The sequence below is a fragment of the Gymnoscopelus microlampas genome (genome assembly GCF_963454915.1).
Source record: "Gymnoscopelus microlampas genome assembly, chromosome: 8".
Taxonomy (NCBI): Eukaryota; Metazoa; Chordata; class Actinopteri; order Myctophiformes; family Myctophidae; genus Gymnoscopelus; species Gymnoscopelus microlampas.
Genome location: NC_139945.1, coordinates 8,668,209 through 8,693,579, shown reverse-complemented (window position 1 = coordinate 8,693,579; position 25,371 = coordinate 8,668,209). Strand labels below are relative to the sequence as shown.

The following is a 25,371-nucleotide window of genomic DNA, read 5'->3' as shown; positions in this document are numbered from 1 at the left end:
AATCCCGGGCTTTACTTTGGAAACAGTAAAACCCTGGAGCGATGTCCCCTACTGGACTAAGCCCAATGATAAGAAAACAAAAAGAACAACACGGGAAAGAATCAACCCAAAACCAGAGCAAATTGTTGACCTTGCTCCCAGGAGAAGATTGATGCGCACAATGTGGTAGAAAACGTTCTAACTATCCTCCCACTGTACAAAGACACTAATCGTTATGTGTATTCCTGTACTATCTGTACCGAGTTCACCTGGACTGTAGAACTATACTGTATATATGAGCAGAGTTCTACGTTCAAAGACATTCGGAAATGTTTCTGTGCGTGCGTTTGTTTATTCAAATACATATAATAACTGCTGCTATTTGTCTTAACCCATTAAGACCTGGAACGCATCTGTGTCACTTTAGATTTCTTTGGCTATTCAAAAATAGCAGATATACAAGCTCATAGCGCGGCACCGAGTTTTTTCCAAAAACTGCTAGGATTTAGAAAACATTTTTAAGAATAGCCTCAGGTCTTAATGGGTTAAAATGTTTACACCGAGTGACTGCTACAAAAAAAAAGTGCTGTGATTTGCTTTAAAAGGTTCATACTGTACCAAGCTAACCTTGCCTAGTATGCCATACTTATTCTTAACAGCAAATGAACCCTTTCATGGTTTTGTGAGCTAGTTTTCTTTCTTTAGTTGCAATGTGACGAAGCTTGTTTTAGACAATTCTTTATTCCCTTTAAAGTGTACATCATCTCCCAGCTTTGACGCTTGCTGTGGCAAGCATACGTTTTCTCATCCCAATAAATCTCCATTGAATTGAGGGAGAGAGACGGAGAGACAGACAGACAGACAGACAGACAGACAGACAGACAGACAGACAGACAGACAGACAGACAGAGCCACACAGTGGGTTTCAAGAAGCACATCATCATGGCTGCTTCCTTCAGTCATTTGCTGTCCGTATCTACAGATTGCACAGGGAAGACACGCCACCATTAGACCCCGTCTTATTTTAATTCAAGCTTTCAACTTTAAAATGCTCCGCTTCCCCACAGCTGATAGCATTTCTGTCACCATCAAGGAAATTATGGATCTTTGAAAATACTTTGTTAAATCAATCCTTTCAGGGACTATTTTCGGGGGCCAGGCTTTTCAAATCAATTCCAACTGCATTAAAACGCAGCAGATAGTGTAACTTTGAGGCAGTGAAATTGAAAAAGAAAAAAAAAGAAGTACGTTTCAGTTACTGCAAGTTCATTTCACACCGTGCAGAACTGAATGGAATCCAATGGTTTGCTTGAGAAGCAAACAGACAACGTACTGCTTTGGAAAATGGCGTCAAATATCGCGGCTGTCGGTCAAAAAAACGTTCCTTTTTATTATTATTTAAGACTTGAGGCCGATTCTACAAAATGTCTTCTAAATCTCTTTTTTTTTTAAACTTATGTTACTTTGTGGTTCTCAAACCTTTTCATGTCAAGGAGAAGGACCCCAAAATTATATGTATTTGGCCGCGGACCCCAATCACAAAATATTATGTTCCAGGGACCCCCCAGAAGCAAAGATTTGAGTTACAAATGTTCACTTTAAAAATATATATATATTCAAAGGTTTGCACAAATTTTCACTATTAAAAAATAGCAGATCTACAAGCTCATAGCGTGGCACTCGGTGCCACGCTATGAGCTTGTAGATCTGCTATTTTTGAATAGCCAAAGTGTCAAAAAATGACACGGATGCGTTCCAGGTCTTAATGGGTTAAATAGTTAAAATAGCCGATCTCCAAGTACATTGGCTATTTTCACTACTTGTGTGCAACACCATATGATGAAGTAGTGCATTCATTTATACGCAAAACCTTCTTTTATCAAATTTCAACTCGTTATGAGTTGAAATATATAGAGATACAAGGTTTCTACCCGGCAACAGCAATACACAGTGAGTCATAGTCACTGGGCTTTTACATGTGCATGGCAGACCACCCGTATGATCCTTTAGAGCAGTGGTTCTCAACCTTTTTCATGTCAAGGACCCCCACATCGACACTTATTAGCCCGCGGACCCCCATTTGAACAGATATGTTAAGGAGGAACATTTTTTACCGCTCTAGCAGTGATTTTCAACCATTTTAATGTCAAGGACCCCCAGTTTGACATGCATTAGAGGCTACGGACCTCCATTTAATGGCATTTATATCTCTGGGACCCCAATTTATATTGTAAAATCAATGTTAATGTTACTCTGAGAGTGTACAAATGGAACCAAATGGACCCGTTAGGGTCCATTTGGTTCCATTTGTACACTCTCTGAATTTGGATACTGGGTATTGAAAACCTCAAGGGATGCGTCTGTGACGTATATACCATGCCACCACTTAAACATAATATTTCAGAAGCTAGAACTTTTGACACACTGATGGAGTATAGTATAGTATATTGTGGGTAGTATATGGAGATGACATATATGGGACATTAAAAAGGATAAATTAAACAAATGTGACAGTTTATTAGAACACAAAAAAAATCGCTACAGCCTCAGTAGTTAACCAGCAAAATGTTGGTATTTTACAATGCCTCTCATACTGATTGCATTGAGAGCTGCAGTTCATCGTTCTAACGGACCTCGAGTAGCGGCGCTGTCTCAAAAGTGGGCGTGAATGTGTAGGCCTTCCGCTTCTGGCCGTGTGTCTCTATAGTCTAAGACTGAGAGTAGGACAGCCTCTCTGATCCTCTTTCTGCAGAACAAGGGGAAACAATATGTATTTCTATAAAGTAGACCCATTTATTTTCAGTAACAGGGCTCTAGCTGTCTCTCAAGCTCTTTAATAAACGGAAAAATACAATTTTCATCCAATCAGGAAATGTACCAGTTTCAATTTTATAGTGTTCCCATTGCAATTTTGGTCTGACTGCTCGTGTCTTTATTTCCTCGCTTCCAATTCCACATGTGTATCCTGTATCCTGTATGACTTCTCTCCCCTGATGGAATTGTTATCTCGACCCGAAAATGTATTTTCTTTTAAAAAGGCAGGAGGGACGGTGAGACCCCTGTTTGCCGAACGAACGCTCTGTACAGCAATGATTACTATGGGGAAATAAAGTTATTTGACGCTCATTTTAACAAAACATATCCTTTTACCCCCCCCTTTAACCGTTACGTGATCAGGCAAGTTGTCAAATAATATCCTGTATTTTTTCTGTATTTATAGCGGTGTCTAGGATACTAGTGGGAGGGGGAGAGAGAGTGTGATTCTCAGGCCAGTGCCAGCATTCACGCCTGTTAGCTGCCAACTAAAGTACAAGCACAGGCCTGTACTGTTGCCCACTAAGCAGCTCTTTTAGTTTTTTTTGTTTTTTTTACCCATTAAGATGTTACAAATGCCTTCTGAATCCTAACAGTTTCTTGAAAAACGTATGTTGTCCAAACTATTTCATGTCAAGGAATTATTATGTTATTATGCAGACCCCACATCTCAAAATGTTTTGTTCCAGGGACCCTCAGAAGCAAAGATTTGAGTTATAAATGTTCGCTTGAAAAAATAATAATTGTATATTCAAAGATTTGCACAAATGTACACGATCTTTCAAAAATAGCAGATCTACAAGCTCAAAGTGCTATTTTTGAATAGTCAACCAATGTGCTAAACAGCAGGAGGGGGTCCTGAGTTGGTTGTTGATTGAGGAGACAAATTCTGCTTTACTTTCGTGACACTCGTTTTCTCAGGTGGTATAGGCCATTGGTTCTCAAAGTGGGGTCCGGGGACCCCCAGGGGTACTTGGGGGTGTTCCAGGGGGTCCCCAGCTAAATGATGGATAGGAACCAAATGGACCCTTATGGGTCTGTAACTCTGAGAGTGTACAAAAGCAACCAAATGGACCCTAACGGGTCCATTTGGTTCCATTTGTACACTCTCAGAGTTAAATTAACATTGACTTTACAATATGAATTGGGGTCCCAGAGATATAAATGCCATTAAATGGGGGTCCGTAGCCCTAATGCATGTCAAACTGGGGGTCCTTGAAATTAAAACGGTTGAGAATCACTGCTAGAGAGCCGTAAAACTCTTCTCTTATGGGGGTCCCTGGCTTATCTTTTCAAATGGGGGTCCGCGGGCTAATAAGTGTCAATTTGGGGGTCCTTGACATGAAAAAGTTTGAGAACCACTGGTATAGGCAATTTTTACCAGAGATCTTCCTGACCACAGGCTCCCTCCTGCTTTTATTCATTTACTTATTGATTTGCACAAGGAATGCTATTCATATAAACCGTATACAACTTCTTTCTTTGGGAAAGATGACTGGATGTTGTTTTGAGGGTGAGGTAAGAACCCCTAGGAGGGCTTATAGGAGAAGCTCACCGTTTGCATTGCATGATATTGCATAATATTAGAATTGCATTAGCATAGAAATTATCAGATCATAAAATGTATGAAGTCAAAACTAAAGAAAAACCCTGAGCAGAAAAGACACCAAATAAAAGAAGACGTGACACTATGTATGAAATGCAAAATAAAAGTGTTTTAACCCATTGAGACCTGAAGCCGATTCTACACGTCTCTTAAAGCTCAACAGTATTCTGAAAAACGTATGTTTCTATATCAGTGGTGCTTTTTCATGTCAAGGACCCCCAAAATTATATGCATTTGGCCGCGGACCCCCATCAAAATATTTTGTTCCAGGGACCCCCCAGAAGCAAAGATTTGAGTTAAAAATGTTCGCTTTAAAAATATACACTGCTCAAAAAAATAAAGGGAACACTTTGATCCCTTAATTCTTTTTGAGTTTTTTCGTTAGCAGTATGTACACAGTTCATGAAAAAACTCAAAACAATTAAGGGATCAAATTGTTCCCTTTATTTTTTTGAGCAGTATATATATTCAGAAGATTTGCACACATTTTCACGATTTTTCAAAAATAGCAGATCTACAAGCTCGTAGCGCGGCACTCGGTGCCGCGCTATGAGCTTGTATATCTGCTATTTTTGAATAGCCCAAAGTGTAAAATAATGCTTTTTAGCTCAAATCAAAAAATGACACAGTTCCAGGTCTTAATGGGTTAAAATACACATAACACTACACCAAGTTTGCACACACGGGTCTAAAACCACCCATTTATTCAAATATATATATTTTTTAAATAAACAAAGACATGGATATTAATACTTTGTTTCAAATATATATTTTAGATGTGATTTGGGCCAAACAATCATACGTTCAATATTTGAAACATATTTTTTTTTGTCACTTTGCCACAGCATACAGTACACATACCTATGTTAGCAGAAAATGCAATAGAACTCTACTGTACTGTATCTTTAGTGTACAAACTGTGCCACTGGGGCCAAGTACTTGGAATAGTAATTGGAAATACATTTGTTTCAGAGATATACAGTACCTAAATAAACACATGTCGTACATGAAATATCATAGAAAGTGAATGTGGGTGTAGAAATACAAAATCTATGTTTGTTCATAAACTAAGAACAAAAATATGTAAAATAACTATTTTAAACAATAACAATATATGTACTGAATACTTGAAATAGTAAACGAGATAAATGCATTTATTTCAAAGATTTAGCACTGAAACACATACACATACATGAAATAATATAGAAAATGGATATGGGTCTTTTTGGACCCTTGTTGTGCATTAGAAGGGTAGTGATACAAAACATATTTTAATTCAAAAAGTCATGAAGTAAAACATTAATTAAGGATGTGTGATGGTAATACAAAAACAAATTAATTGGAATACCTGGAACACTGGATGATAATTTACCTTTTTGTTTGTTTTTCAATGTACTTATTAGTTTACTATTGAAGGTGCAGTAGATAGGGAGGATGTGGTAGCCACTAGTCATGTCATAGATCATCTGACAGATCTACATACGTATGTACGTATGCAGTCCACATATCTCGTGAACCGTTTGACCTGATAGGCGGTTGTTCAGAACTGCCAATTGATTGCCATGGCAACACCAGCCTAAGCTTGTTCTGGCAAGTTCCCCACACCTGCTGCCATTTGATTTCTTAGTCAGTCTACTTTTCACAGTCAGTTTGCACTCTTCAGACATTCTCCATACATTCTCCACAGCAGGGACGTGCACAGATAGACTCTAGGTGTTGCTAGAGCACCTGCCCTTTGCCCTCTTGACCAGAAGTGCCCTTTTGAAAAAAATAAAGAAACACGTTTTTTTTACAGCAGGGGTCTTCAACAGGGGGTCCGGGACCCCTAGGGGGTCCTCAGAGTTACTACAGGGGGTCCGCCAAATCTTTATGTGATACGATTTTTCTTTTTACCATAACCACTCGAAACCTAGCATCCCTTTTCTGAGGAGAACTTTAGCCAAACATAGCAGATCTACAAGCCCACAACGCCTCGAGCTGCGAGGCGTTGTGGGCTTGTAGATCTGCTATTTTTGGCAAAGAGGTATAGGTGTAGAGGGAAAAAAGAGCAGACCAAGTAAACAAAAAAAAAAGTATAATTTACTTGAGCACCTGCCCCTCAAAATGCCTGTGCACGCCACTGCTCCACAGATATTCACCACTGCACCAAGGACTTTCCAGAACCGCCAATATGGGCATGAAAGGGACAAGGACAGATAGATATAGAGATCTCCATATAATGGGTAGTAAAGGGACACAGGCAGACAGACAGATACAGAGAGTGTACAATGGTTCCATTTGTGCACTTTCCATTGGTTCCATTTTGGAACCCCCTCAAGGAACCCTGAGGGTCTGTGGACCCTGCTTTGACAACCACTGGGATAGATGATTGATCCCATTCAGGTGTTGAAAATGTCAAGATGCTCACCCGCAATACTCATAAAACTCATTTTCTCCACCGTCCAAGCTACTTCTCTCTGTGTGTGTGTGTGTGTGTGTGTGTGTGTGTGTGTGTGTGTGTGTGTGTGTGTGTGTGTGTGTGTGTGTGTGTGCGTGTGCGTGCGTGCGTGCGTGCGCGCGTGTCCTCACTCTGAGGAAAGCCCTGTGCAGAAACGCAGACGCATGTGTTGTTTATTGTTATGTGACCTAAATACATAAGTGGAAATGTGTTGATATCAAGCTCGAGATGTGCAAAAGTTGTCCTATCTTTTAGAATAAGGTATGTGTACAAAAAATGTCTCATCAGTTGCACTGGTGCTTGAACCCCAGCATCCATATTCTAGGGGAAACATAAGCCAAAAATAGCCGATCTACAAGCTCACAATGCAACACATTGTGAGCTTGTACATTGGCTATTTTCGGCGGAGAGATTTGGTGTCGACGAAAAAAAGTGGTCAAAGTACAGCTGTCACTCATGTCCAGTTCTCTAAGACTACGGGGGTTTAAGTGGTTAACCCATTGAGACCTGAAGCCAATTCTACATGTCTCCTAAATCTCAACAGTATTCTGAAAAACCTATGTTTCTATATCAGTGGTGCTCAATATTTTTCATGTCAAGGACCCCCAAAATTATATGTATTTGGCCGCGGACCCCCATCAAAATATTTTGTTCCAGGGACCCCCAGAAGCAAAGATTTGAGTTCAAAATGTTCGCTTTAAAAATATATATATTCAAAGATTTGCGCACATTTTCACGTTTTTTCGAAAATAGCAGATCTACAAGCTCATAGCGCGGCACTCGGTGCCGCGCTATGAGCTCGTATATCTGCTATTTTTGAATAGCCCAAAGTGTAAAATAATGCTTTTTAGCTCAAATCTAAAAATGATACAGTTCCAGGTGTTAAGTGGTTAAATAACGCCCATGCCTAATGCTTTACAGAGGAGGCCTATGAACAATTACAAATAAGCTGTTGCACTAGCCTGGCATGGCCAGACTAATGTCACTGCGTAGATATTAGTCTGGAATCTCTGTGTGGAAGCTGCATTACCGAGGGGCAAATAAAAAGAAATGCCTCTGGTGATAAACGCGCCCCATATTTGCATACTGGGCTTTGATTGGTCCCTCACAACTTCGGAGGGAGAGAAATCCAATCTCTATTGAGAGGGGCCAGACCTAATCTGCCAATTAGGGCAATTCTTGGGCGGTGCAACCGCCCCTATATGTGAGGTTTGGACCCCCACCCATTGCACCCCCCCCAACCCTGCGCTGTGATTGGCCACCATTGTACCCCCCCTAACCCTGCACCGTGATTGGCCAACATTGTACACTGGTTGACTCTATTAAGGACTGTGATTGGCTAGTGAAACACATGACACATATGCAGTCCTATAAATAGGACTGCGCACTTAAAAAAAACACATTTATGTTTTTTCTAAGTGAATCACCCACTGTGATGACCACTGTGACCACACCGCCCACTTCACACTGGGTGTGATTTTTCTTTTGCAATGGCAGATTCGTCTGGAACCAGGCTACTTTTGCACTGCCCACGACATTCAAGTACTTTGAGTGCTGGCGTAGATTTAGGCGCAGGTAGGATCACAGGGATCCTATCTGGTATTGTGTTGATGTTACGATAATAACAGGTTACTGTTCAGGATCCAAATAAAAAAAAATATATATATCTAAAAGTAGCTGATTGACAAGCTGGAAACGCGTAGCTTCGTGCCACATTTCGAGCTTGCAGATCTGCTACTTTGTATGCTTTTGAGTGACGCTGTACTGACCTGTAGTGTGATCAAGTAGGGCATTAATTTATAGAAAAAACACATTAACCCATTAAGACCTGGAACTGTGTCATTTTTAGATTTGAGCTAAAAAAGTATTATTTTACACTTTGGGCTATTCAAAAATAGCAGATATACAAGCTCATAGCGCGGCACCGAGTGCCGCGCTATGAGCTTGTAGATCTGCTATTTTTTGAAAAATCGTGAAAATGTGTGCAAATCTTTGAATATATATATTTCTAAAGCGAACATTTTTAACTCAAATCTTTGCTTCTGGGGGGTCCCTGGAACACAATATTTTGATGGGGGTCCGCGGCCAAAAACATATAATTTTGGGGGTCCTTGACATGAAAAAGATTGAACACCACTGATATAGAAACATACGTTTTTCAGAAAACTGTTGGGATTTAGGAGACGTGTAGATTCGGCTTCAGGTCTCAATGGGTTAAGTTAAAATATGGAGATAAGAGGTTTCTGCCCGACAGCAACGATATTTGGGAATAAATATGTATCTTTTTTTAAGCCCTGTAGCATTGCTGAATATTATGCACCCCATGTATGCTGAAAGCCTCATCCAGGCGTACAGACATGGTGTTTGGAATGTTACATTTGACCATGTGCTACATCCTGAGATGAAGGCTTTGAACTTCAGTCACCATGAGGCGTAATTATACACTATAATTACAGTATAAAATTAATTATATGCATATGTAATGATACCATATATGCATATACATTATGTATTTTGTAGCCTCAGTGTCCTGTTCATATAGTTGCCAGCAGTGGCAGACCACCGGATGGTGTGGTCTTCTGCTGCTGTAGGCCGTCTGCCTCGAGGTTGGACGTGTTGTTTTTCAGAGAAGCTCTAATGCAGTGGCTCTCAAACCTTTTCACGTCAAGGAACCCCACATTGATGTCTTTGGCCACAGACTCCCATCTGAAAATGTTTGTGCCAGGGAGAGAGGATTTGTGCCAAAAAAATAATTCTACAATAATTCAAAATCTTCCAAACATTTTCAAGATTTTTCAAAGAAATCCCAAAAAAAATAACACACAAGCTTACAGCGCGGCACAAAGTGATGCGCTGTGAGCTTGTAGATCTGCTATTTTTGAATAGCCAACACGATAAAGTGGTGAAAGTGATTGTGATGCTCTATTAGCTCATTTTGCTGGGGACCCCCCCCCCCCCGGATTTAATATGAAGTTGAACAGGCGTGCCTACATACATGTTTGGTGAGTGTAGCCCACAGACAATACACTCTGCTTCCTATTGGTCAAGACCAAGACGAAAACACTGATACTGTACTTCCTTTCTGCATTTCGACGGTGAAATGGCATTTGCGTTTCACCATTGTCATTAATTCACGGAGAGCTTCAGGCAGTGCATTCGTTCGGCTCAGTGCAGTAAGCTTTCACTTTGATCTGAGCGTAGGAGCGCAGGGCAGAGTTGAGCGCTGTATTATCAATAGTACACGTTCCAGGGTTTCGGGGTGGAAGTCCGCCTCTCAGAGTGTGTTTCCAAACGAACCATTGAATGTGCATTGTAAATTGTAAATAGAATGCTTTAATGGTCTGTGACTCTGATACACAGATACACGGACATTTGAAGGAATGTCTAAACTCCCCCAGACAGCCAGGCCCCCAAAAGAGGACATGTCCGAGGACATGTTCACGCTGGTATAATATGTACTGTATAACTGCCTTGAAGAGATAAAGGTGTTGAACGTCTCAAAACTTTCAAAAGCAAGTTCGAAATCATTCTGTTTGCACCCCCATGACTTATCACACAGATAAAACACAATCTTGGCAACCTGTCCACCCTGGTCAACCCCCATGTCACAAGCACTGTAGTACAGTACATGCACTATTATAGCCAAAGGCAGTATTTTATTTTATTTGTTTCTACATTTGAACCATAGCCAAAGTCAAGCCATTTCTCCCATGCTCTCATATCATCCTGCTTGGACTACTGCCCCTCGCTGTACACTGGAAGTATTTAGTTGGCCCTGTCCAGTGGTGGAAAGTAACTAAGTACATTTACTTAGTTACAGTAAGTACAATTTTGAGGTATTGAGTATTTCCAATTTCCAATAATTTTACTTCTACTCCACTACATCTCGGATCCAAATATTGTAGTATAAAAACATCACAATGCAGATAAATAAGGGCTACTCAAAGCTGGTGCGATCCTTATGTAATGGATCGTATACCCTAAATGTCTCTAATAGAGACCAATCCATCCAGTTTCACAGAGTCCTAGAGTTTGTTCCGTTTGTCTGGGGCAAAAAAAGATGACGGCAGTCTTTCCTTGTTCACTGTTCTCTCATGGAGTGATACGTCTAATGTGTGTCTGTGAGCATATTTGGCTATTTTTGGTTAAGAGATATGGTGTAGACGAACCCAAAAAAAATGGTCAAAGTCAAGGCAACTCAGGTCCATTTGACTAAGAATAGAGGGGCTGAGGTGGTTAATGTTCTCCTGATTGTTTGCAAAGCTCTTAATGGGCTGCCTGCCTCCCCTGCCTACAACACTGACCTTTTAAACCCTCCTCCTACCTCCCAGGGTCCCTCGGGGCAGCTGACTTGCTGACTAGCTGTCTCACAAACTAAACACAGGTTCAGGGGTGGCCGCACCTTTGCTGTCAAGACTGCGGAGCATGCATTCGCCTCCCCTGTCAACCCCCCCCCCCCCCCCCCCCCCCCCCCCCCCCCCAACCCCCCCCCCCCTCCGCTGAATCCTTTAAGTCCATGGCTCAAGACTTCTCTGTTATTCACTAGCATTTGAAATCCCCCCAGGCGTGGCTGATATTTATCCTCGGTGTTGCTGTTTTGTATTGCTTTTTACCGCTTGTGTGTGTGTGTTCTTACAGATGTTTTTTTTTTTTTGCTGATTGTTTGTGCCTTTTAGCTGTTAGATCTTGTTGTTCATGTCGATGATTTTTGTATCCGCTATTTAACTATACTGTACATCTTGGTCTATGCAGCATGTTGGTTAATAAGTTGGTTAATATGTCTTTTTAAATGTGTTTTATAAATACATTTGACTTGACTACTGTACACAGACAGACAGACAGACAGTAAGAGAGAGAAAGAAAAGAAAAGCTCTTCAAACACGGAAAAAAGAAATGAAATGAAAAGCAAGCACATGCCACATCTTTTACAACAGCCTTAAATGGATATAAATGTCTCTAATTTTAGACCTTTTTCATAGCTTTTTTTCCCCATGCCCAAGGTGCAGCGTAGCTGCAAACACTCTGGCCTGCAGAGTGATGGACTTAAAGTGATAGCAATAAAATGGCTGGCCCTCGGGTCAGTCGTCTGCCTCTTCCTATGTCGACGCTGCCAAAGTATTGTGAGTTTAACAGCGTCAATGAACTGAAAGGAATTCTGGAATTTAGTCACACTCAGTAGTTGTTATAGTCATGCATTGCCACCAGTCCCAGAAATACCCTGCAGGGGTGTTATGTTATCATTATATGCATCTAAGTGCAATCTATATTGGTCTTTCAGAATCAATTGTGTTTACTTTATTTAACTTCTCAGGGTGACTGATAAAGAGAAGCCTCAACTGGCAGTATCCTACCCAGTAGCCACCATGCATTGCACAAGCATAAGAGTCGCGATACGTCCAGGTATAACAATATTACATTGTGTTTAGGCTTTGGTTTAGCCATGGCTTGTCGGTGGTTAAGGTCAGGTTAGCTAGCGGATAGCCACATGTGAACTCCCACATTCAGAGCTCATAGGAGCAGAGAGAGAGAGAGAGAGAGAGAGAGAGAGAGAGAGAGAGAGAGAGAGAGAGAGAGAGAGAGAGAGAGAGAGAGAGAGAGAGAGGAGAGAGAGAGAGAGAGAGAGAGAGAGAGAGAGAGAGAGAGAGAGAGAGAGAGAGAGAGAGAGAGAGAGAGACTATCAAAAGAAACATCTACTTTTTTGGTTCAGCTTGTCCTTTTAGCAGCTAGTATACTGTAACGTTGGTCTTAGCCCTGTGCTCGTTGGCAGAACTACTGTGCCACTGACACAAGTGTTATTGTACTTCTCTCCATGAGATCATGTATATTAAAGTATATCCATCACCACCTATTGTCTCTGATTGATCCAGAATTCTCATGACACAATCTGTCGCAGCGCCGTTTTTTTTTTACTCACGCTGTTTGGTGAACCCCCCAAGGTTGGTGCCCTGTGCTGCGCTGCTTTTATCCGCTAGATTGGGACGTTCACGCCATATTTTGCACCATTACGGTGCGTTCATCATCAGTGACGAGTGCCTCCAACAGCCGCTGCGTGCAGCGAGCTGCGAGTCGCAGCGTGCCTGTGTGTTAGGATGCCGTGGCTCACACAATCACAGCATGCGTCGCCCTGCGCATAATGGCTGTACATGGGGGCGACGCGTGCTTTAGCGTGATTGTGTGCCTAGCCTCGATCTCCAGGCTTTTATTTTTTAGTTTGGCTAAAAAAGCTTGGACATTCCTGTCCCAGCTGTTGGTACGAAAAAGCGCCTCGCGTCGTCTGATGTGGTGCGCATTATTTATTTTGGGTGCGCACCTGCGCACCAGTTATGTGCACCCCTGCACATTACCACTAGATTCTTTGGCTATGTTTCGCTATATACAGCTTCATCAAAGATTAGCACAAATTGTGAACACTAGGGGACCCCCCAAGTGATGCCCCTGGTTCCGGAGGTCCAAAGCCAGAGCTGAACTGCTCCAGCCCCCAGTTTGCGTCAATAACAGAGCCCCAAGTCCTACTGTGAAACTGAAATAATTGGCTAAATATTCCCTTTGAAGCTGTCACAAATAAGAAGCCAGCCTGTGTTTATCCCCTCAGTTTTGTCTGCAGGACTTTAGGGGCCGTTTGCTCTGTTAGTGACACCATGCAATATGGGCCATCCACCTCTGAGACGGATTAACCCATTAAGACCTGGAACTGTGTCATTTTTAGATTTGAGCTAAAAAGCATTATTTTACACTTTGGGCTATTCAAAAATAGCAGATATACAAGCTCATAGCGCGGCACCGAGTGCCGCGCTACGAGCTTGTAGATCTGCTATTTTTTAAAAATCGTGAAAATGTGTGCAAATCTTACTTTTAAAGCGAACATTTTTAACTCAAATCTTTGCTTCTGGGGGGTCCCTGGAACAAAATATTTTGATGGGAGTCCGCGGCCAAATACATATCATTTTGGGGGTCCTTGACATGAAAAAGATTGAGCACCACTGACAAAGAAACATACGTTTTTCAGAATACTGTTGAGATTTAGGAGACATGTAGAATCGGCTTCAGGTCTCAATGGGTTAAAACCAGGAAATCCCATTAATCCATTAAGACCGGGAACGCATCTGTCATTTTAAGATTTATTTGGCTAGTTTATAAAAAATCTGGATTGTTTTTTGCTAAGACTGTTGCTTTTTTAAAATCTTTTCATATACATATGTATGTCTTAAAGCGAACATTTTTAACTCCGATCTGTGCTTCTGAGGGGGTCCCTGGAAAAACATATTTTTAGATGCGGTTCCGCGGCCAAATACATATCATTTTGGGGGTCCTTGACATGAAAAAGTTGGAGCACCACTGATATAGCAACATAGTGTTAGGATTTAGAAAACATTTTTAGATATGTATTTGGCCGCGGACCCCCATCTCAAAATGTTTTGTTCCAGGGACAAAGAGGCAGAAGCAAAGATTTGAGTCACAAATGTTCAGCTGCTTTCTTTCTCTCTGAGGCGGCCATAGAGAAACAGACTAGGTTGTGATTTGTGTGACCGGTACTTTGGACCATTTTATGAACACATTTTTTTGTATTGAATTTGAAAAGGTTAGGTTTTTTTTGCCCGCGTCCCAATATTTTCAAAACACCTGCTATCGAACAACATGATTTATCGTACAACCTAGCCTGGCGTAGACAGACTATATCACTGCGTGGATATGAGTCTGTTGCTTCCATGAGGACGTTTTGTTTCCCAAGGGGCGGGATCAAAACAATGGCCCTCGACGCAATTGGTTAGACCTACAGTACAACCAACTACCAATTACAGTCGCCCATATTCGAATACTGGGCCCTGATTGGTTACACACGTCTTCTGGAGCGGGAAATGGATTCTCTATGGAGCGGTGCCAGACCCAAATGGCAGAGTGCATTTTTTTTTTTTGCACTCGCAGATTCGTCTGGTCCCAGGCTAATTAGAACCATGTTGATGAGACATTCTCCGCCTTAGCACAGTGGAAAAGAATGGTTCAAATATATCCTGAGGCTTGTTCACTAGATCTGCTATTTTAAGCGCATGACACTGTCGCGCATCAAAGTATAAATCAGGCTTAATCCGTCTGAGCCCGAAGCCCACCGCTCTCCCCCAAGCCCACCGCTCTCACCCTTTACCTAGATCACGGTTTGCAGTGGTGGAAAAAGTACTCACATTTTGTACTATAAGTAAAAGTATCAATACTGCAATGTAGAAATACTCTGTTACAAGTAAAAGTCCGGAATTCAAAATGTACTTGAGTAAAAGTACAAAAGTATTGGTATCAAAATGTACTTAAGTTAAGTACCAAAAGTAGAAAGTAATCATTATGCAGAATGTCCCATTTCACAACTTTTCAAATGTGTAGAATGTATACAAATATGTTGAAAATAGCAGTTCTATAAGCTCACAATGCGTCGCATCGCGATGCATTGTGAGCTTGTAGATCGGCTATTTTCAAATGGCCGAAATGTATACAGGGATGAAGTGGTTAATGTATGTTTGGTAATAATAATCAAAATCTACAAAGTATCTAGTAACTAAAGTTTTCAAATAATTGTAGTGGAGTAAAAGTATAGTATTTGCCTCTGAGATGTAGTGGAGTGTAGGAGTAAAAGTATTGGAAATGGAAAACACTCAAGTAAAGTACAAATACCTCAAAATTGTACTTAAAGTAATACTAGGTAACTTTTTCAACAAAACTAAAGTTAAATTGTATATCTTTTGTGAGTGGCAAATGCTTCACAACACCCACTCCATGAATTGAACCCCCGAAAGTCTTTTATAAACTATTTTCTATTGAAACAGTGGTTAGGTTAGCCATTCCTGCGAAAATGACGTCATCCGGCCGGAAAACGGAAACGGAAATGCACCAGTTTCCTGTTTGGCCAGGAACTACCACACCGGTTCCGTGTTTGGCCAGGAACTACCGCGCTAATAACAAAAAGGAATCTCACGCTGTTGTTAAGAGATTGTAGGATTTGAAGATCGAAAAACAACAGAAAAAGAAAACACAGCTCACGGTAACTGAAGCTCCACTGGCTAAGAGAAACGATCCACAGATAGTATAAAACAATTAAAAGAACGCTTTTTGAAACGCTTCCGTCTTCCGGTCCTGGACCTGCATTGTATTACTTTAAGTACAGTCCTTGAGTAAATGTACTTACACCACTGGTAATAAAGCCCTTTGCTCTAAACCACTGGTACATGCACTCCCACATACGTACACATCTATTTCCATGCTTTTCAGCTGATTGTAAGTGTTGATTAACAGTGTTGGACATGGATCTGTAAAGTGCTACTGTTTCATACTGTATTCTCAATATTGTAAAAGATACTGAGCTACATTTTTGCATGAAACGTAGAGAGAAAAGGGGGCACGGTGGCGCAGTCGCTAGCGCTGTCGCCTCACAGCTAGAAGGTCCTGGGTTCGATTCCCGCAGGGGACGCTGTGGGCGCTGGGGGCGTGTCCTCTCCTCTGCGTCATCAGTGCCCATAACTTAGGTGGGGTTGGCAAAAGGGCCTTTCTGTGTGCAGTTTGCATGTTCTCCCCGTGTCCCCTAGGGTATAGGTACCTTCACAAAAAACATGCAGTAATCCTGGGCTCTATACTTAGACCCTTCATAAAAATGCGGGCTAAAATCCTTGATTATGCGATGAAATATGAGGGTTTTTTTATGTGATTTTATGCGGTGAAAAAAAGTTGCAAAATATGCGGAAAGTTGTGAAATATTATGCATCGACTGAAACGGAATGACAATTATTTCGCAGCCGGAGTCGGGGAATCGGTGACACCCTCTTGGCCAGTGGTTCCCAACCAGTGGTCCGGGGCCCACCAGTGGTCCTAGGGGGTGGGGGGTCCGCGGCCAAATGTTTATCAATTTAGTGGTCCATGGCATGAAAAAGGTTTGGCCAATAATGAGAACCGCAGTGTTTTCATGACTTCGGGTCAGGACTAATTTTCAAGAGCGAATGATTGATTGATTGATTGATTGATTGAATGTTTGATTAGGTAGAAATGTAAAAACAGCACGAGTACAGTTAAAGCACTTTGTCTAAAAGGTCTGTTCCAAAAAGTCCTTGCGGTCTTGATTCCATTGAGGTCCTTGTATTCAGTTCATAAAACATATAAAGTAGCACCAACAGTTCAAATATCATCACAAAAAAACAGAGAAAAAGATAGCACTATATGTGCAGAGTCTGGAAAAAAGATAAATGGGGGGGGGGGGGGGGGCGTGTAAGAGTCAAAGGAGAAGGAGGGTGGGGTTGCCTGTCTAAGGGAGAAGTGGTACTGCTCCACTCCCTGTGGCCTCCTGAAAGGTGAATTTTCAGGGCTGTTTTAAAGGATGCCAGCGATTTGCATTTTTTTGAGGGATGGGGTCAAACTATTCCACACCTGGGTGGCAGTGCTGTAGAAGGAGAATTAACCCATGTTTGTTTTATGGGTGGGTGGTACCAGATTGTTGTTTACGCTCCCTCTGGTTTTGTGACTGTGGGTGTCAACAGCTAACTTTTTGGAGGTATTTAGTCAAATATGCGGGTATTGAGGGCACATTTGCATTGACAATTTTGAAGACCAATCCCATTTTTTCCCCGTCGCAGATCTGGGCGCCTTCAGTGGGAAGACCAGAGGAGGCGTGTCCGCACGAGAAGGTCAGGGTGTCGTGCTCATGTGCACCCCTCCCCCACATTCACCAGGTAAGAATGCAACCCTACTACCACTCGCAAGCCTATCGTGTGTGCGTGTGCGTTTGCGTTTGCGTTTGCGTGTGCGTGTGTGTGTGTGCGTGTGTGTGCGCGTGCGTGTGTGTGTGTGTGTGCATGTGTGCGTGTGCGTGTGTGTGTGTGTGTGTGAGTGTGTGTGCGTGTGTGTGCGTGCACTTAAATGCATATACTGTGTATATATAATATATATATAGTAAGTAAGTACATTTTATTTATAAGGCACCTTTCGAAACAATGTTACAAAGTGCTGTACGCAATATAAGCTATATTAAACAAGTAAAAAACAGGGTATAACTAGAAAAAGTGTTCCTCGGAGCACAGGTCTCCGCCAGGTCAGGTACGTTATTCTGGCCTCCTGGTGGCGCTATAATAGGCCAATGTGAAAATGGTGCCATTTATTCTTAGGTCTTTCACGGCAATCAGACACTGCATTCATGATTTGAGGCATTTTGTTCTAAAAATGTGTTTTGCTAAATTAGACCTGCTGGTGGCGCTATAACAGGCCAATGTGAAAAGGGTGGCATTTCTTCCTCGGCCTAGTGGGAATGTGCTTGTGAAATTTTACGGAAATCGCAAGCTGCGTTCATGGTTTGAGGCAGTTTGTTCAAAACGGACCAATCCTGCAAACTTTGGATGGCAACCTTAACCAATGAGGATGGAATATGGGAAATCGGACAGATCAGGGTTGATCACATGACTATAGAGATACTGTGTACCGATTTGCATGACGTTTGGTTAAAAACTGTAGGAGTAATGTGAAAAAATGGGTTTTGCACAAATCGGCCTCCTGGTGGCGCTATAACAGGCCCATGTGAAAAATTTGAGGCAGAGGTTCTGAATTGGCATCCAGGGGAGTGTGTGTGCACAGTTTCGCAGCGACCGGGCCAACGGTGCCGGAGATTTGGTGGTAACACACGGACACACGGACACACGGACACACACACGGACGGAGGGTAAAACATACTCTCTCGCCATGCCTTCGGCCTGGCGGAGACAATAACAAAATAGAGTAATAATACAATACAACAAGGATTAAAACAAAACATTGACCTGTACACGTGAGTCAGGTAAAAAAAACGTCACGAGACAAAATGCTTACAAAAAAAATGTGTTTTTAGCATGCTCTTAAAACCGTCGACTCACTCAGCATTTTTTAAAGCGAAAGCAACCACTGCAAAGGCCCGCTCACCCTTTGTTTTGAGCTTGGTCGCGGGTATCTCCAGAAGGGCTTTGTCAGAGGACCTGAGGGATCTCACAATGTCCTTAGAGGGCAGTAGGTCAATGATATAAAGTGGGGCCAGCCCATGTAGTGCTTTATACATAGTTAAAATCCATTCTGGACTGAATTGGTATAACACCAATCTACGGTTGGTGTTAGTGAGAATTATGGCTATACAATATTACAAGGCTGTCGCACATAAGTAGTGAAAATAGCTGATCTACAAGCTCACAACACGTTGTGTTGTGAGCTTGTAGATCGGCTATTTTCATTGGAACGCAGGTGATTTTTTTTCACCATTTCCACAAACGTAACAGTTTTGTACGTGAGGTTTGACAGAGACGATACATAGGCCTATGCAGTACGCCTAATGCTTCCATTGAACCATTCATATTACTATTCAACTGATGACAGTTTAAAACATAACGGAAGCCAACACAACGTCGTCTCCTCCGGTTCAAATTTACCGGATCATTAGGAATGAAAAGAGATCTCACAAAAGGCAATTAGATCGGCAGACGGCGGACGACCGTTTTAATGGCACATCTCAAATCTCACCGCCGCACGTACAGTCCTCTAATGTAAGCTCTTTATGTGCGGCCATGAATCATGGTGATTTTGTGTTTGCATCAGCTGTCTGCTGCAAAGCGCCCAACACACCCGACGGGTGCAGGTTGCCGTTTCTTTCTGTGATGTGATTGTATATAGGAGGAACATCGGGGGTTGAGGGTGGTGGTGGGGGGGGGGGGGGGGGGTTGCAGAAATGGACATGCAATAAAGCATTCCATGATTGATAAATTAACCCGTTCAGACCGGGGAAAGAATCTGTGTCATTTTGAAAGATGTCTTTGGCTATTCAAAAAATAGCAGATCTACAAGCTCATTGCGCGGCTTGTAGTTTGTAGAAAAATCTTGAAAATGTGTGCAAATCTTTGAAATATACATATTTTTAAAGCGAACATTTTTAACTCACATCTTTTTGCTTCTGGGGGGGTCCCTGGAACAACATATTTTTCAGATGTTCGCTTTAAAAAAATGTATATTGAAAGATTTGCACGCATTTTCACAATTTTTCAAAAAAAATAGCAGATCTACAAGCTCACAGCGCGGCACTCGGTGCCGCGCTGTGAGCTTGTAGATCTGCTATTTTTTTGATAGCCCAAAGAAATCTTGAAAATGACACAATTGCGTTCCCGGTCGTAAAGGGTTAAAATGCACTTCCAGATGGGCTCACACAGTTAAGGTTCTCCATAAATCTCAAGAGCAGGTGTTTCTTTTTTTTCTCCTCGAGGTGTATCTTGATTTATTTATGCCCTCGTGCTTTTACCAAAGAAATAAGGCTATAATATACTGCCGACGCAGGCAGATTGTTTAAAAAAACCAAAGCCAAAGCGAGGTTCTCCTTTCGGAGGTATATAGAACACCACTGTGATTGACAGGAAAGGAGACGTGAGCGTTGACACTGAGGCTTGAGGTTGTGAAATGAGATCAGCAGAATGTCAATAGTGATTTTCTATCATTTAAGCCGTTCGAACCGGGAACGCATCCTGTGTAACCACTTAAACCGTTATTTCTATGCTTTTGGGCTATTAAAAAAAAATAGCAGATCTACAAGTTCATAGCGCGGTACCGAGTGCCGCGGCACTCGGTACCGCGCTATGAGCTTGTAGATCTGCTATTTTTTTTGAAAAATTGTCAAAATGTGTGCAAATCTTTAAAGGTATGTATTTTTTTTAAGCGAAGATCTTCAACTGAAATCTTTGCTTCTGGGGGGGAGGGGGGGTCCCTGGAACAACATATTTTGAGATGGGGGTCCGCGGCCAAATACATATCATTTTGGGTGGTCCTTGACATGAAAAGGTTTGAGAACCACTGATTATAGCAACATAAGTAAAACATATATATATTTATATATTCAGAAAATGTATACATTCAAAGATTTGCACAAATGAAAAATGATTTTTCAAAAAACAGCAGATCTACAATTAAGCTCATAGCGCGGCACTCTATGAGCTTGTAGATCTACTATTTTCTGAATGGCCCAAAGAAATCTAAAAATGCGTTCCCCCGGTCTAAATGGGTTAAGGAGTCAGGTTACTCTGAGCAGTAAATATAACGCAGGCTTTCATAAAGGGCATAATGACATGGCTCATATCCTCTGGATCGAGTCGATCGATACGGAATACATTGTTTAAGTGTACGGCTTGAAGGTCAGGGAAAAGATAGGAAGTGGAACTGAATAAAAACACGGTGGATATTGTTATTAATAATCGGCGCGGGTGACAGCTGTTCAGGAGTGGGCTTTGAACCGACGGGGTTCGCCCGCTCCATTCCCGGGCGATTGCTGGCTTTTGTGTCGCAGTGTCCTTATAAGCCGTTCAAACCTGGAACGCATCTGTGTAAACACTGTATCCATATTCTATACTTTGGGGCTTTTCAAAAATAGCAGATCTACAAGCTCATAGCGCGGCACCGAGTGCCGCGCTAAGAGCTTGTAGATCTGCTACTTTTGAAAAATCTCGAACATTTGTGCAAATATTTGAATAAATATATATTTTTTAAAGAGAACATTTATAACTCGAATATTTGCTTCATGGGGGGTCCCTGGAACGAGATATTTTGAGATGAGGGTCCAAACACATATAATTGCGGGTCCTTGACATGAAAAAGTTTGAGAACCACTTGATATAGTCCATACGCGTCCATGCGCGCACACACACACACACGCACGCGCACACGCACACACGCACACACACACACGCGCACGCACACACGCACACACGCACACACACACACACACACACGCACACACGCGCACACACGCACACACCATAAAGGTCATACAGAAAGCTTTCAGCACCTTAGACAGCGCTCTGACATGTGGTAATGACTAACAAGCCGACATAACAGAACTAATGAGATATACAGAGCTACCAAATGCATCCACCATGATAATAAGTGGAACCTTATTTCTAACCAACGTTGTATGGAGCTTGCTGTCCTAACATCACCTGCTGCATGGGTGTAGCCGGGCAGTTCACCAGAAATGTATCGAAACCGGTGGTGTAAAGTAATTAAGTACATTTACTCAAGTACTGTCTGTACTTAAGTACACTTTTGAGGTACTTTGACTTTACTGGAGTATTTCGAATTGTCTATACTTTTACTTCTACTCCACTGCATCTCAGAGGCAAATGTTGTACTTTTACTCCACTACAATTATTTGAAAACTTTAACCACTTCAGCCCTATTATATATTATACCTAGGCTATTTGAAAATAGCCGATCTACAAGCTCACAACGCGCCGCCTCGTGCCGCGTTGTGAGCTTGTAGATTTGCTACTTTCAAACATTTAGTACTTTTACTTTTGGTACTTTAAATACATTTTGATAGCAATACTTTTGTACTTTTACTCAAGTACACTTTGAATTCCGGACTTTAGCTTGTAACAGAGTACTTCTACGTCGCAGTGTTGATACTTTTACCTAAAGTAAAACAGTTGAGTCCTTTTTCCACCACTGATCGAAACCGATATTTTAGAACCAACTTAATCTCGCTCAGGTTAAGCGAAGAATCAGGAAGCAGGGTTTTTAAAAGATATGTTTTCGTTAATATCAATGAATCAACATGAAATAATTCTAATCGATTTTCCATAATCCGACCGATTAAACACTTAAAGGAGAATCTTACCTTTTCTATGACGTTATGATATCTTAGGATGGATGGTACAGTAGAAACATTTCAAAACTCGATCCCGGGTCCGCCACAGCTTAAAACGTGCGCGGATAGGCCTTGCGTTAGATTGCATATTTTAATAGCTTTTTTTTTTCTTTTTTTTTGGTGAGATCTTCATAGCGACACTATGCAACCAAAAAAAAAAGAAAAAGAAAAAAACCTAAGTCTCGCTAGACGAGGTTTCAATCTCGAGATTTCAATCTCGTCTAGCACGACTTCTGTATTTATATATTTTTTTTGACAGTGTTCTGTCACTATGAACGTCAGATCTCACAAACAAAAAAAATAATAATTTAAGATATGTGATCTAACGCAAGGCCTATCCGCTCACGTTTTAACTCAATTCCTGCCAAGATCGCATAAATGCGTTCTATTGAAAAATTAAAAAAAATTGAAAAAAAAAAATGATTTTTTTTTTTTTTTTTTTTTTGTTTTTGACCCAAAGACCAAGGAAGATTTAGACTCCCACCCACTTCCTTGTTAACTCAAAACTTAAAAATTCTGTATCTCGGCTCCGGAGTACTTTTTTAAAATCTCTGGCAGACAACAGCAAAAAATCTGAAATAACTCTGGCAGGTGAAGTGTTAAGCTGTGGCGGACCCAGGATCGAGTTAAGACATTTTTCTACTGTACCAGAAAAACTTAGTCCAAAATTTTCCTTTAACTCTGCATTATACTTTGTTGTACAATCGTAGCTAACAGAAATAGCCCAAATAGCCGACCTATCCGTTAGTATTCATAAAAGCATAGCTTGGGTTGTACAGTACCTTTCTTTTGGCCCCTGTCACATGGGACGTTTCTTTCTCTCCAAATGATGTATGTTGCATGGTCTTATACTCTGTTCAAACTTGAATTAAGGCTAATTTATATCTTCAAGATTGCTCTTCTGACAAAAATGAAAAATGACACCTGAAACGAGGGGGGAAAAAATAGTGTTCCGCCCAATTAAAGGCTGCAATTCATGCCTTATTATAGAGCCTGGGAGTGTGTTACCATTTAAATGCACACTCTACGTCGTGTGTCACATGACGTTAACCCATTAAGACCGGGAAAGCATCTTGTCATTTTAGATTTTAACCACTTTAACCATTATCTTATAATTTGGGCTATTCAAAAATAACAGATATACAAGCTCATAGCGCGGCACCGAATGCCGCGCTATGAGCTTGTAGATCTGCTATTTTTGGAGGGGGAAATCATGAAAGTTTGTGCAAATATTTGAATATATATTTTAGAATTGAACATTTGTAACTCAAATCTTTGCTTATGGGGGATTCTACAAATGTCTTCTAAATCTAATTCTAAACAGTTTTTTGAAAAAAAAAACGTGTTTGTGTTGCTATGATCAGTGGTTCTCAAACCTTTTCATGTCAAGGACCCTCAAAAAGTATATGTATTTGGCCACGGACCCCCATCTCAAAATATTTTGTTCCAGGGACCCCCAGAAGCAAATATTTGAGATAAAAAATGTTCGCTTTAAAACAATATATATTCAAAGATTTGCACACATTTTCACGATTTTTTCAAAAATAGCAGATCTACAAGCTCGTAGCGCGGCACTCGGTGCCGCGCTACAAGCTTGTAGATCTGCTATTTTTGAATAGCCAAAGTGTAAAATAATGTTTTTTTTTAGCTCAAATCAAAAAGTGACATAGATGCGTTCCAGGTCTTAATGGGTTATTTTGTGTGAGATATTATTCTTGTAAAAGTGTATACCATGACAGATGTGGCTAAGTGGATTTATACAGTCTAGACAAAATCAAACAGCATGGCGTCTGACTATGCCACATTATTTTGCGTGAGATACTAGTTTTCAAGATACTAATCTTGAAAACACATTTTCAAGATTTTTCTAAAATAGCAGATCTACAAGCTCGTAGCGCGGCACTCGGTGCCGCTCTACGAGCTTGTAGATCTGCTATTTTTGAATAGCCCAAAGTATAACATAATGGTTAAAGTGGCTACACTTTAACCATTAATGGGTTAAGGTGGAATGTGTCGTGTAGGGTGATTTCAAACACATTAGCACACCACTTAAAACCACATAGATTACGTAATTAAACATCGTTTGGAGTCGCTCAGACGTGAGCGGTTCATTCCTGTTCATGTCATGGTATCGGGGTCTTGTGAGCATGTTTTTTTTTACCGTACATTGTTCTCCGATAAACAAAGGGCTACTTCATCATGTGCGAAATGACAGCGCGGCCGCCATTGTTTCCTTGCGTGTGTGTGTGTGTGTGTGTGTGTGTGTGTGTGTGTGTGTGTGTGTGTGTGTGTGTGTGTGTGTGTGTGTGTGTGTGTGTGTGTGTGTGTGTGTGTGTGTGTGTGTGTGTGTGTGTGTGTGTGTGTGTGTGTGTGTGTTTTTTACTATTACTATACTTGCGAGGACCAAGTATAGTAGAATTTGAAGAAATATACATTGTGAGGACCGTTCTCCTGGTCCTCACAAGACGAATGGTTGTTTTGTAGTTTAAAAAAAACATTTTTTAGAGATACGTTTACAATTAGGAAAACAGTCAGGTCAGGATTAGACATCTAGAGGTTAGGTTTAGGGATTGGAATTAGAGTTAAACATGATTTATACTTAGTTGTGCGCCAGTGTCGTGCACCGAAAAACAGATGATCTATAAGCTCACAACGTGTCGTGAGCTTGTAGATCTGCTGTTTTTTGGCTTTAGGCTTACGGTTAAAAATATATATTTTTTTAAATGGCATTCATAAAATGGCTGTCCTAAAGTGTTGATGTCCTCATAAGTATAGTAATACAAACCTGTGTGTGTGTGTGTGTGTGTGTGTGTGTGTGTGTGTGTGTGTGTGTGTGTGTGTGTGTGTGTGTGTGTACGTGCGCAAGAA

The 25,371-nt window shown here is 41.3% G+C and overlaps 1 protein-coding gene across 2 annotated transcripts in view; it reads left to right on the top strand.

Annotated features, from left to right (window-relative positions):
* The window catches only part of cntn5 (contactin 5), a 400,683-nt gene that overhangs the window by 200,766 nt on the left and 174,546 nt on the right, over positions 1–25,371 (top strand). For both annotated transcript variants that reach the window (XM_084063872.1, XM_084063871.1), the window contains exon 6: positions 17,441–17,536. In XM_084063872.1, coding sequence (XP_083919998.1) covers positions 17,441–17,536 — 96 coding nt within the window. The remainder of the gene's footprint in view (positions 1–17,440; positions 17,537–25,371) is intronic.